General features: G+C 76.8%; 1 protein-coding gene across 1 annotated transcript in view; it reads left to right on the forward strand.

Moving 5' to 3' along the window:
* The window catches only part of CLN3 (CLN3 lysosomal/endosomal transmembrane protein, battenin), a 72,512-nt gene continuing 59,151 nt past the window's right edge, over nucleotides 1-13,361 (forward strand). Inside the window, 6 exon segments of the mRNA XM_089778780.1 lie at nucleotides 1-175; nucleotides 1,070-1,133; nucleotides 1,991-2,093; nucleotides 3,431-3,510; nucleotides 3,618-3,703; nucleotides 5,700-5,772. Coding sequence (XP_089634906.1) covers nucleotides 124-175; nucleotides 1,070-1,133; nucleotides 1,991-2,093; nucleotides 3,431-3,510; nucleotides 3,618-3,703; nucleotides 5,700-5,772 — 458 coding nt within the window. The 5' untranslated portion in view covers nucleotides 1-123.

Genomic DNA, 13,361 nt, shown 5'->3' on the forward strand with positions numbered 1-13,361 from the left:
CATGATGGGGCCGGGAAACAGGAAGTGCGGTCACGTGGCTCCACTCGGGTCATATGACTCGGCTCCCCGGGGCTGCCGGGCCAGAGGGGTTCCCGGGCTCGTTCACCCCCCCCCCCCGTTGCCATGGAGGCGGGAGAGCGCGCGGGGGGCTGGCAGCGCCTGTCCGGCTCGGAGGGTGAGTCTCCCCCCCCCCACCCGCGCCCGGCCCGGCCCGGGGCTCCCCCCCCCCCCCGCGCACCGCTCCCAGCCCGGCCCGGGGCTCCCCCCCACCCCCCCGCGCCCGGCCCGGCCCGGGGCTCCCCCCCCCCCGCACCGCGCCCGGCCCGGCCCGGGGCTCCCCCCCCCCCCGCACCGCGCCCGGCCCGGCCCGGGGCTCCCCCCCCCCCCCGCACCGCGCCCGGCCCGGCCCGGGGCTCCCCCCCCCCGCACCGCGCCCGGCCCGGCCCGGGGCTCCCCCCCCCCCGCACCGCGCCCGGCCCGGCTCGGGGCTCCCCCCCCCCCCCCCCGCACCGCGCCCGGCCCGGCCCGGCCCTCCCCCCCACCCGCACTGCGCCCGGCCCGGCCCTCCCCCCCACCCGCACTGCGCCCGGCCCGGGGCTCCCCCCCACCCGCACTGCGCCCGGCCCGGGGCTCCCCCCCCCCCCCCCGCGCACCGCGCCCGGCCTGGCTCGGGGCTCCCCCCCCCCGCACTGCGCCCGGCCCGGGGCTCCCCCCCACCCGTCCCAGCCCGTGGCGCTGCCGGGTTGTCGGTGGGGCCCCGCGAGCCTCTTGGCACCGGGAGTGGAGACTGGCAGCCTGGGAGCCGGAGCCCCTCCTCGCCCGGCCACGCCTGGAGCCAAGAGGCCCGGGTCCCGGCACAGGGTGGGCCCTGCGTGCTCCTTGCCAGGCCCCAGGGTTGGCCAGTCGCAGCCGCGCCTGCAGCCCACCGCTAGGTAATCTCTAAGGTGGCGGGGAAACTGAGGCACGCCCGGCATTCATGCGAACGTTGGGGCTGCCTGGCAGCATGGGTGGGAGAGCCCCCCTTTGTCAGAGCCCAGGGCCTGCCCCGACTCGCTCTCTCCTCTTGCAGATGAGGAGCCGCCTCCGCCGCCCCCCAGCCGTGCTGCCTGCTGGCGGAACTCTTCCGGCTTCTGGTGAGCGGTCTCGCACGAGGGCCCTTGCACATACAGTCCCTTGGCCTGCCCTGCTTCTCATGCTGCACAGACGTGGCTGCTGTACTTAAAAGCAGCAGCCGGGATCTTTTTCAGGGGGAGAAGGCAACACGCCACATTATTGAACACACACAGATCAATCAGCACTTATCATCTGCATAGGGTAGATGTGTTTGTCACACACACGCAAGCACCCTCCGTCTTGCTGCTGTTACCAAGCGAGTTAGATGGGGGAGGGGTGGAGCTGGGCTCCGGATCCGGATCCGGGCTCCGATGGTGACCAGACGAAACCCGGGGTCCCCTGCAAGACACCTCACTTGTATAGCAGCTTCCCTCTTATGCAAATCTCTCCCAGATTCAAACTCTGGCCCCTCTGTGCTGCTTCTCCCAGTGCTGTTCAGAGAGGGTGCTTGCCTCTAATCCCCAAGGCCCTCAGTACGTCTGCTCCTCTTTCCTGAGCCCACTTGACACCTTGGCTCTGGCTTCCTCCCCCTTCCGCTGGGGTAGCTGTCTGGAGGGGCCTGGTCCCAAGCCTTACTCATTCCCACCTCGTCAGTCCCCAGGGCGACCGATTCCAGAGTGGGGGGCAGATCTTCTCCTCCTAGCAAAAGACACTTTTACCACTTCAACGAGGTCCTCGGGTTCCTCCACAGGGCTCTAATGCAAAGTGCCAGGGCTCTCCGGAGAGGCACGATGCCAAGTCCTGTCTCCATGGCCACCCTTGTACCCCGCTCCCTGCGCGCTTCTCCTTCTGCCCCCGCCCCACCGCGGTGTCCCTGCAGCCCCTCCCCTGCTCCCCATGGCCATCTGGCTCTAACCTGCGCTTCCCCTCCCCGCAGGCTGCTGGGGCTCTGCAATAACTTTGCCTACGTGGTCATGCTGAGCGCAGCCCATGACATCCTGAGCCAGCAAGGGGCACTGGACTCCAATGGGACCAGCCAGGTGGGGACGTGCTGCTGGGCCCTGACCTGTGGGGGCACGGCACCAGGGCTGTGCATTGGGCTCGCACGAGCACTTGTGAGCAGAGCCTTGTGCAAACATGCCTGCCAGGGAGACCCCAGCTGTTGGAACAGCCATGGGGGCAGGGTGTTGTACTTAAAAGAAGCAGCCGGGATCTTTTTCAGGGGGAGAAGGCAACACGCCACATTATTGAACACACATAGATCAATCAACACTTATCATCTGCATATGACACATCACACGCATGCACTCGCACTCGCACACGCATGCACTCGCACTCGCACACGCACGCACTCGCACACGCACGCACTCGCACACGCACGCACTCGCACTCGCACGCGCACGCACGCGCTCGCACACGCATGCACTCGCACTCGCACACGCATGCACTCGCACTCGCACACGCACGCACTCGCACACGCACGCACACGCACACGCACTCAAGCACACTCCGTATTGTTACCAAAAGTTGCTCCCCCTCCCTGCACTGGCCCGGTGAGTTAGATGGGGGCGGGGTGGAGCTGGGCTTCTGAGGATCCGGATCCATGCTCCCATGTTGACAAGAGGAAAACCCTGGATCCCTCTGCAAGATGCCGCCTATTTCTCCCTCTCATGCAGCCAATTAGCCACCGCCGGGCCTTTCCTAATGCTGCTCCAGAGAGAGAGCTTCCAAGGGCAGACACTTGCTGCTGGACTCCCCAGGCGTCTGTCTGTCCAGTCTTAACCAGCTCACTTTGCAGGGACTGGCTTGGGGCTGGCTCCCAGCCCCTCTCCACCCTGGCAGCTGCTGCTGGAGGTGCTCCCCTTCCATTCCCCGTTCACAGCTCGTTCATTCCAACAGGGCAACCGAGGAGAGGGGGAGCTCAAAGACAGTTTCTCTCACAAGATCTAGATCTCTCAATACAAAGTTCTAGAGAAATGTTCCAGGGAGTCTATAAGACACGCAGCAAAGCTCGATCGAAAGGGACGAGATCTTCATCCAAAGTCTAATAGCGCAGGGATTTACCCACAAGGGTGGGGAAGGGGGGCTGCGGGATGCCCCAGCTTTGGCACGGCCCTTGGGAGGAACCCGTCGTTTGGGCCAACCCTGGGTGGGGGTCCTCGTGCCAGGACTGTGGGAGGAGGGGAATCTGCAGCGTCTGCCCCCAATAATGGTGTCTCCTGCCCCCAGGCCTCCCCAGTGACGCCTGCCGGCGGGAACTCGTCCAACGCCTCCCGTTACGACTGTAACCCCACCTCCACCGGGGTGAGTGCTGCGGGGCCAGAGCAGGGCCGGGGGGGGCCGGGGCCTGTCTGTGACCCCTGCGATTCCCCCACAGGCTGTGCTCTTGGCTGACATCCTGCCCACCCTGCTCATCAAACTCAGTGCCCCCTTCTACATACAGCGCCTGCCCTACAGGTGAGTGTCCGGGCGGGAGGGGGCAGAGATGTTAGGGGGCCGGTTCCCCCAGCCCACGGGGTGTCCAGCTGGGGGCATGACCCCTGCTGACCCGTCTCTCCCTCCAGCCTGCGGGTGGCCTTCTGCATCCTCTGCGCCTGGGGCAGCTTCCTGCTGGTCGCCTTCTCCACCACCGTGGGCACGAGCATCGGGGGTGAGCAGAGCCGGGGTCAGGGCAGGACGGGTGCATCGCGGGTGAGCCCCGGGCCCAGGCGCCGCAGGGGCGGGTGCATCGCGGGTGAGCCCCGGGCCCAGGCGCCGCAGGGGCGGGTGCATCGCGGGTGAGCCCCGGGCCCAGGCGCCGCAGGGGCGGGTGCATCGCGGGTGAGCCCCGGGCCCAGGCGCCGCAGGGGCGGGTGCATCGCGGGTGAGCCCCGGGCCCAGGCGCCGCAGGGGCGGGTGCATCGCGGGTGAGCCCCGGGCCCAGGCGCCGCAGGGGCGGGTGCATCGCGGGTGAGCCCCGGGCCCAGGCGCCGCAGGGGCGGGTGCATCGCGGGTGAGCCCCGGGCCCAGGCGCCGCAGGGGCGGGTGCATCGCGGGTGAGCCCCGGGCCCGGGCGCCGCAGGGGCGGGTGCATCGCGGGTGAGCCCCGGGCCCGGGCGCCGCAGGGGCGGGGGCATTGTGGGTGAGCCCCGGGCCCGGGCGCCGCAGGGGCGGGCGCATTGTGGGTGAGCCCCGGGCCCGGGCGCCGCAGGGGCGGGCGCATTGTGGGTGAGCCCCGGGCGCTGCAGGGACGGGCGCATTGTGGGTGAGCCCCGAGCGCTGCAGGGACGGGTGCATTGTGGGTGAGACCCGGGCCCGGGCGCCGCAGGGGCGGGTGCATCGTGGGTGAGCCCCGGGCGCCGCAGGGGCGGGCGCATTGTGGGTGAGCCCCGGGCGCCGCAGGGGCGGGCGCATTGTGGGTGAGCCCCGGGCGCCGCAGGGGCGGGCGCATTGTGGGTGAGGCCCGGGTGCCGCAGGGGCGGGCGCATTGTGGGTGAGCCCCGGGCCCGGGCGCAGCAGGGACTGGTGCATTGTGGGTGAGGCCCGGGTGCCGCAGGGGCGGGTGCATTGTGGGTGAGCCCCGGGCCCGGGCGCCGCAGGGGCGGGCGCATTGTGGGTGAGCCCCGGGCGCCGCAGGGGCGGGCGCATTGTGGGTGAGCCCTGGGCGCCGCAGGGGCGGGCGCATTGTGGGTGAGGCCCGGGTGCCGCAGGGGCGGGCGCATTGTGGGTGAGCCCCGGGCGCCGCAGGGCGGGTGCATTGTGGGTGAGCCCCGGGCGCCGCAGGGGCGGGCGCATTGTGGGTGAGCCCCGGGCGCCGCAGGGGCGGGCGCATTGTGGGTGAGCCCCGGGCGCCGCAGGGGCGGGCGCATTGTGGGTGAGCCCCGGGCGCCGCAGGGGCGGGCGCATTGTGGGTGAGGCCCGGGTGCCGCAGGGGCGGGCGCATTGTGGGTGAGCCCCGGGCCCGGGCGCAGCAGGGACTGGTGCATTGTGGGTGAGGCCCGGGTGCCGCAGGGGCGGGTGCATTGTGGGTGAGCCCCGGGCCCGGGCGCCGCAGGGGCGGGCGCATTGTGGGTGAGCCCCGGGCGCCGCAGGGGCGGGCGCATTGTGGGTGAGCCCTGGGCGCCGCAGGGGCGGGCGCATTGTGGGTGAGGCCCGGGTGCCGCAGGGGCGGGTGCATTGTGGGTGAGCCCCGGGCCCGGGCGCCGCAGGGGCGGGTGCATCGTGGGTGAGCCCCGGGCGCTGCAGGGGCGGGTGCATTGTGGGTGAGCCCCGGGCCCGGGCGCCGCAGGGGCGGGTGCATCGTGGGTGAGCCCCGGGCCCAGGCGCCACAGGGGCGGGTGCATCGTGGGTGAGCCCCGGGCGCTGCAGGGGCGGGTGCATTGTGGGTGAGCCCCGGGCCCAGGCGCCACAGGGGCGGGTGCATTGTGGGTGAGCCCCGGGCCCGGGTGCCGCAGGGGCGGGTGCATCGCGGGTGAGCCCCGGGCCCGGGCGCCGCAGGGGCGGGTGCATCGCGGGTGAGCCCCGGGCCCGGGCGCCGCAGGGGCGGGTGCATCGCGGGTGAGTCCCGGGCCCGGGCGCCACAGGGGCGGGTGCATTGTGGGTGAGCCCCGGGCCCGGGTGCTGCAGGGGCGGGTGCATCGTGGGTGACTGTGGTGTGTCTCTCCCAGGGGTGGTGCTTGCCAGCATCTCTTCTGGGCTGGGGGAGATCAGTTTCCTGGCACTCACAGCCTTCTACCCCAGGTACTGGGCTGGCGAGGGAGGGCGTGGGAGTGTAGGGGGCTGTGGGAGTGTAGGGGGCTGTGGGAGTGTAGGGGGCTGTGGGAGATCATTGGGACTGCCAAGAGCTGGAACCCCTGGGAGGATTGTGAGGGGTCACGGAGTGTGGGGGTCCCCGGGCCCTGACCCCCACCCGCAGCCAGAGGGGACTCTCAGGCGGCAGCTAGAAGAGAAGGTTTGTTGGGTCCCACGGGCCCAGACGTGTTACAGGAGCCAGGAGCAGCCGGCCCAGCCCAGCCCGGGGACAGGGGGGGGGTCTCAGAGCCAGGGCTCCTGCCCCCCAGCCCAGCCCGGGGATGGGGGGGGTCTCAGAGCCAGGGCTCCTGCCCCCCAGCCCAGCCCGGGGACGGGGGGCGGGTCTCAGAGCCAGGGCTCCTGCCCCCCAGCCCAGCCCAGCCCGGGGACGGGGGGGGGTCTCAGAGCCAGGGCTCCTGCCCCCCAGCCCAGCCCGGGGACGGGGGGGGGTCTCAGAGCCAGGGCTCCTGCCCCCCAGCCCAGCCCAGCCCGGGGACGGGGGGGGGGTCTCAGAGCCAGGGCTCCTGCCCCCCAGCCCAGCCCAGGGACAGGGGGGTCTCAGAGCCAGGGCTCCTGCCCCCCAGCCCAGCCCAGGGACAGGGGGGTCTCAGAGCCAGGGCTCCTGCCCCCCAGCCCAGCCCAGCCCGGGGACGGGGGGGTCTCAGAGCCAGGGCTCCTGCCCCCCAGGTCAGGTCAGCTCGGCTCCCTGCTCCCCCAGCCAGTTGGAACACTAACCCACAGCCCCAGCCACTGCCCCCAGGCCACCCGCCTCCGGCCTTGTTCAGCTTCCCGGCCAAGGGTCACCGGCCTGGGCCCTCCCCCGGCGCCCCCAGGAGTGCTCCCCAGAGACCCCGGCCCCCCTGGGCCCTCCCCCGGCGCCCCCAGGAGTGCTCCCCAGAGACCCCGGCCCCCCCCGGGCCCTTCCCCCAGAGCCCCCAGGAGTGCGCCCCAGAGACCCCGGCCCCCCCGGGCCCTCCCCCGGCGCCCCCAGGAGTGCTCCCCAGAGACCCCGGCCCCCCCCGGGCCCTCCCCCGGCGCCCCCAGGAGTGCTCCCCAGAGACCCGGCCCCCCTGGGCCCTTCCCCCAGAGCCCCCAGGAGTGCTCCCCAGAGACCCCGGCCCCCCCCGGGCCCTCCCCCGGCGCCCCCAGGAGTGCTCCCCAGAGACCCCGGCCCCCCCCCGGGCCCTCCCCCGGCGCCCCCAGGAGTGCTCCCCAGAGACCCCGGCCCCCCCCGGGCCCTCCCCCGGCGCCCCCAGGAGTGCTCCCCAGAGACCCCGGCCCCCCCGGGCCCTCCCCCGGCGCCCCCAGGAGTGCTCCCCAGAGACCCCGGCCCCCCCGGGCCCTCCCCCGGCGCCCCCAGGAGTGCTCCCCAGAGACCCCGGCCCCCCTGGGCCCTCCCCCAGCGCCCCCAGGAGTGCTCCCCAGAGACCCCGGCCCCCCTGGGCCCTCCCCCGGCGCCCCCAGGAGTGCTCCCCAGAGACCCCGGCCCCCCCGGGCCCTCCCCCAGCGCCCCCAGGAGTGCTCCCCAGAGACTCCGGCCTGGGCCCTCCCCCGGCGCCCCCAGGAGTGCTCCCCAGAGACCCCAGCCCCCCCCGGGCCCTCCCCCAGCGCCCCCAGGAGTGCGCCCCAGAGACCCCGGCCCCCCTGGGCCCTCCCCCAGCGCCCCCAGGAGTGCTCCCCAGAGACCCCGGCCCCCCTGGGCCCTCCCCCAGCGCCCCCAGGAGTGCTCCCCAGAGACCCCGGCCCCCCCCGGGCCCTCCCCCGGCGCCCCCAGGAGTGCTCCCCAGAGACCCCGGCCCCCCCTGGGCCCTCCCCCGGCGCCCCCAGGAGTGCTCCCCAGAGACCCGGCCCCCCCTGGGCCCTCCCCCAGCGCCCCCAGGAGTGCTCCCCAGAGACCCCGGCCCCCCCGGGCCCTCCCCCAGCGCCCCCAGGAGTGCTCCCCAGAGACCCCGGCCCCCCCGGGCCCTCCCCCAGCGCCCCCAGGAGTGCTCCCCAGAGACCCCGGCCCCCCGGGCCCTCCCCCAGAGCCCCCAGGAGTGCTCCCCAGAGACCCCGGCCCCCCCGGGCCCTCCCCCGGCACCCCCAGGAGTGCTCCCCAGAGACCCCGGCCCCCCCGGGCCCTCCCCCAGCGCCCCAGGAGTGCTCCCCAGAGACCCCGGCCCCCCCCGGGCCCTCCCCCAGAGCCCCCAGGAGTGCTCCCCAGAGACCCCGGCCCCCCCGGGCCCTCCCCCGGCGCCCCCAGGAGTGCTCCCAGAGACCCCGGCCCCCCCGGGCCCTCCCCCGGCGCCCCCAGGAGTGCTCCCCAGAGACCCCGGCCCCCCCGGGCCCTCCCCCGGCACCCCCAGGAGTGCTCCCCAGAGACCCCGGCCCCCCCCCGGGCCCTCCCCTGGCGCCCCCAGGAGTGCTCCCCAGAGACCCCGGCCCCCCCTGGGCCCTCCCCCGGCGCCCCCAGGAGTGCTCCCCAGAGACCCCGGCCCCCCCCTGGGCCCTCCCCCGGCGCCCCCAGGAGTGCTCCCCAGAGACCCCGGCCCCCCCCGGGCCCTCCCCCAGCGCCCCCAGGAGTGCTCCCCAGAGACCCCGGCCCCCCCTGGGCCCTCCCCCGGCGCCCCCAGGAGTGCTCCCCAGAGACCCCGGCCCCCCCGGGCCCTCCCCTGGCACCCCCAGGAGTGCTCCCCAGAGACCCCGGCCCCCCCCCGGGCCCTCCCCTGGCGCCCCCAGGAGTGCTCCCCAGAGACCCCGGCCCCCCCGGGCCCTCCCCCGGCGCCCCCAGGAGTGCTCCCCAGAGACCCCGGCCCCCCCCCGGGCCCTCCCCTGGCGCCCCCAGGAGTGCTCCCCAGAGACCCCGGCCCCCCCCGGGCCCTCCCCTGGCGCCCCCAGGAGTGCTCCCCAGAGACTCCGGCCCCCCCCGGGCCCTCCCCCGGCGCCCCCAGGAGTGCTCCCCAGAGACCCCGGCCCCCCCCGGGCCCTCCCCCAGCGCCCCCAGGAGTGCTCCCAGAGACCCCGGCCCCCCCGGGCCCTCCCCCGGCGCCCCCAGGAGTGCTCCCCAGAGACCCCGGCCCCCCCCGGGCCCTCCCCCGGCGCCCCCAGGAGTGCTCCCCAGAGACCCCGGCCCCCCCGGGCCCTCCCCCGGCACCCCCAGGAGTGCTCCCCAGAGACCCCGGCCCCCCCGGGCCCTCCCCCAGCGCCCCCAGGAGTGCTCCCCAGAGACCCCGGCCCCCCCGGGCCCTCCCCCGGCGCCCCCAGGAGTGCTCCCCAGAGACCCCGGCCCCCCCCGGGCCCTCCCCCGGCGCCCCCAGGAGTGCTCCCCAGAGACCCCGGCCCCCCTGGGCCCTCCCCCGGCGCCCCCAGGAGTGCTCCCCAGAGACCCCGGCCCCCCCCGGGCCCTCCCCCGGCGCCCCCAGGAGTGCTCCCCAGAGACCCCGGCCCCCCCGGGCCCTCCCCCGGCGCCCCCAGGAGTGCTCCCCAGAGACCCCGGCCCCCCGGGCCCTCCCCCAGCGCCCCCAGGAGTGCTCGCCAGAGACCCCGGCCCCCTGGGCCCTCCCCCAGCGCCCCCAGGAGTGCGCCCCAGAGACCCCGGCCCCCCCGGGCCCTCCCCCGGCGCCCCCAGGAGTGCTCCCCAGAGACCCCGGCCCCCCTGGGCCCTCCCCCAGCGCCCCCAGGAGTGCTCCCCAGAGACCCCGGCCCCCCCGGGCCCTCCCCCGGCGCCCCAGGAGTGCTCGCCAGAGACCCCGGCCCCCCCGGGCCCTCCCCCAGCGCCCCCAGGAGTGCTCGCCAGAGACCCCGGCCCCCCCGGGCCCTCCCCCAGCGCCCCCAGGAGTGCTCCCCAGAGACCCCGGCCCCCCCCGGGCCCTCCCCCGGCACCCCCAGGAGTGCTCCCCAGAGACCCCGGCCCCCCCCTGGGCCCTCCCCCGGCGCCCCCAGGAGTGCTCCCCAGAGACCCCGTCCCCCCGGGCCCTCCCCCGGCGCCCCCAGGAGTGCTCCCCAGAGACCCCGGCCCCCCCGGGCCCTCCCCCAGCGCCCCCAGGAGTGCTCCCCAGAGACCCCGTCCCCCCCTGGGCCCTCCCCCAGAGCCCCCAGGAGTGCTCCCCAGAGACCCCGGCCCCCCCTGGGCCCTCCCCCAGAGCCCCCAGGAGTGCTCCCCAGAGACCCCGTCCCCCCCGGGCCCTCCCCCGGCGCCCCCAGGAGTGCTCCCCAGAGACCCCGGCCCCCCCGGGCCCTCCCCCAGCGCCCCCAGGAGTGCTCCCCAGAGACCCCGGCCCCCCCGGGCCCTCCCCCAGCGCCCCCAGGAGTGCTCCCCAGAGACCCCGTCCCTCCCGGGCCCTCCCCAGCGCCCCCAGGAGTGCTCCCCAGAGACCCCGGCCCCCCCTGGGCCCTCCCCCAGCGCCCCCAGGAGTGCGCCCCAGAGACCCCGGCCCCCCCCGGGCCCTCCCCCGGCGCCCCCAGGAGTGCTCCCCAGAGACCCCGGCCCCCCCCGGGCCCTCCCCCGGCGCCCCCAGGAGTGCTCCCCAGAGACCCCGGCCCCCCCTGGGCCCTCCCCCAGCGCCCCCAGGAGTGCGCCCCAGAGACCCCGGCCCCCCTGGGCCCTCCCCCGGCGCCCCCAGGAGTGCGCCCCAGAGACCCCGGCCCCCCTGGGCCTCCCTGGCACCCCCAGGAGTGCTCCCCAGAGACCCCGGCCCCCCCGGGCCCTCCCCCGGCGCCCCCAGGAGTGCTCCCCAGAGACCCCGGCCCCCCCTGGGCCCTCCCCCAGCGCCCCCAGGAGTGCTCCCCAGAGACCCCGGCCCCCCCTGGGCCCTCCCCCAGCGCCCCCAGGAGTGCTCCCCAGAGACCCCGGCCCCCCGGGCCCTCCCCCAGCGCCCCCAGGAGTGCTCGCAAGAGACCCCGGCCCCCCCGGGCCATCCCCCAGTGCCCCCAGGAGTGCTCCCCAGAGACCCCGGCCCCCCCCGGGCCCTTCCCCAGAGCCCCCAGGAGTGCTCCCCAGAGACCCCGGCCCCCCCGGGCCCTCCCCCAGCGCCCCCAGGAGTGCTCCCCAGAGACCCCGGCCCCCCGGGCCCTCCCCCGGCGCCCCCAGGAGTGCTCCCCAGAGACCCCGGCCCCCCCTGGGCCCTCCCCCGCCGCCCCCAGGAGTGCTCCCCAGAGACCCCGGCCCCCCCGGGCCCTCCCCCGGCGCCCCCAGGAGTGCTCCCCAGAGACCCCGGCCCCCCCGGGCCCTCCCCCGGCGCCCCCAGGAGTTCTCCCCAGAGACCCGGCCCCCCCCGGGCCCTCCCCCAGCGCCCCCAGGAGTGCTCCCCAGAGACCCCGGCCCCCCGGGCCCTCCCCCAGCGCCCCCAGGAGTGCTCCCCAGAGACCCCGGCCCCCCCCGGGCCCTCCCCCAGCGCCCCCAGGAGTGCTCCCCAGAGACCCCGGCCCCCCCCGGGCCCTCCCCCAGCGCCCCCAGGAGTGCTCCCCAGAGACCCCGGCCCCCCCGGGCCCTCCCCCAGCGCCCCCAGGAGTGCTCCCCAGAGACCCCGGCCCCCCCGGCCCTCCCCCGGCGCCCCCAGGAGTGCTCCCCAGAGACCCCGGCCCCCCCCGGGCCCTCCCCCGGCGCCCCCAGGAGTGCTCCCCAGAGACCCCGGCCCCCCCGGGCCCTCCCCCGGCACCCCCAGGAGTGCTCCCCAGAGACCCCGGCCCCCCCCGGGCCCTCCCCCGGCACCCCCAGGAGTGCTCCCCAGAGACCCCGGCCCCCCCCGGGCCCTCCCCCGGCGCCCCCAGGAGTGCTCCCCAGAGACCCCGGCCCCCCCCGGGCCCTCCCCCGGCGCCCCCAGGAGTGCTCCCCAGAGACCCCGGCCCCCCCTGGGCCCTCCCCTGGCACCCCCAGGAGTGCTCCCCAGAGACCCCGGCCCCCCCTGGGCCCTCCCCCAGCGCCCCCAGGAGTGCTCCCCAGAGACCCCGGCCCCCCCGGGCCCTCCCCCGGCGCCCCCAGGAGTGCTCCCCAGAGACCCCGGCCCCCCCGGGCCCTCCCCCGGCGCCCCCAGGAGTGCTCCCCAGAGACCCCGGCCCCCCCTGGGCCCTCCCCCAGCGCCCCCAGGAGTGCTCCCCAGAGACCCCGGCCCCACAGGGCCCCTCACCCAGTCACTGCAGAGCAGTAGGGGAAGCACACGCACACGCACACGCACACGCACACGCCAGCCAGTGAATGCAGCACCAGAGTGAGGACTACAAGAGTGGACAAAATCCCCATGACATCCCTGTGGGGAGGTTGCAGGGCCTGCAGGGGGCGCGGTCCCTGTGGGGAGGTCGGGGGGTTGTGGGGGCCGGGGTCCCTGCGGGAGGTCAGGGGGTCGCGGGGGGCGGGGTCCCTGTGGGGGGTCGTGGGGGGCGGGGTCCCTGCGGGGGGTCCGGGTGTCGTGGGGTCCCTGTGTGCAGTCCCGTTGGGGGGTCGCGGGAGCGGGGTCCCTGCGGGAGGTCGGGGGGTCGCGGGGGCCAGGGTCCCTGTGCGCAGTCCCTGCGGGGGGTCCCGTCGGGGTGTCGCGGGGGGGGTCCCTGCGGGAGGTCGGGAGGTCAGGGGGTCGTGGGGGGCGGGGTCCCTGTGCGCAGTCCCTGCGGGGGGTCCCGTCGGGGTGTCGCGGGGGGGGTCCCTGCGGGAGGTCGGGAGGTCAGGGGGTCGTGGGGGGCGGGGTCCCTGTGCGCAGTCCCTGCGGGGGGTCCCGTCGGGGTGTCGCGGGGGGGGGTCCCTGCGGGAGGTCGGGAGGTCAGGGGGTCGTGGGGGGCGGGGTCCCTGTGCGCAGTCCCTGCGGGGGGTCCCGTCGGGGTGTCGCGGGGGGGGTCCCTGCGGGAGGTCGGGAGGTCAGGGGGTCGTGGGGGGCGGGGTCCCTGTGCGCAGTCCCTGCGGGGGGTCCCGTCGGGGTGTCGCGGGGGGGGTCCCTGCGGGAGGTCGGGAGGTCAGGGGGTCGCGGGGGGCGGGGTCCCTGTGCGCAGTCCCTGCGGGGGGTCCCGTCGGGGTGTCGCGGGGGGGGTCCCTGCGGGAGGTCGGGAGGTCAGGGGGTCGCGGGGGCCAGGGTCCCTGTGCGCAGTCCCTGCGGGGGGTCCCGTCGGGGTGTCGCGGGGGGGGTCCCTGCGGGAGGTCGGGAGGTCAGGGGGTCGTGGGGGGCGGGGTCCCTGTGCGCAGTCCCTGCGGGGGGTCCCGTCGGGGTGTCGCGGGGGGGGGTCCCTGCGGGAGGTCGGGAGGTCAGGGGGTCGTGGGGGGCGGGGTCCCTGTGCGCAGTCCCTGCGGGGGGTCCCGTCGGGGTGTCGCGGGGGGGGTCCCTGCGGGAGGTCGGGAGGTCAGGGGGTCGCGGGGGCCAGGGTCCCTGTGCGCAGTCCCTGCGGGGGGTCCCGTCGGGGTGTCGCGGGGGGGGGGTCCCTGCGGGAGGTCGGGAGGTCAGGGGGTCGCGGGGGCCAGGGTCCCTGTGCGCAGTCCCTGCGGGGGGTCCCGTCGGGGTGTCGCGGGGGGGGTCCCTGCGGGAGGTCGGGGGGTCGCGGGGGCCAGGGTCCCTGTGCGCAGTCCCTGCGGGGGGTCCCGT

Source organism: Pelodiscus sinensis, chromosome 5 (genome assembly GCF_052426305.1).
Source record: "Pelodiscus sinensis isolate ZL-2025 chromosome 5, ASM5242630v1, whole genome shotgun sequence".
NCBI lineage: Eukaryota > Metazoa > Chordata > Testudines > Trionychidae > Pelodiscus > Pelodiscus sinensis.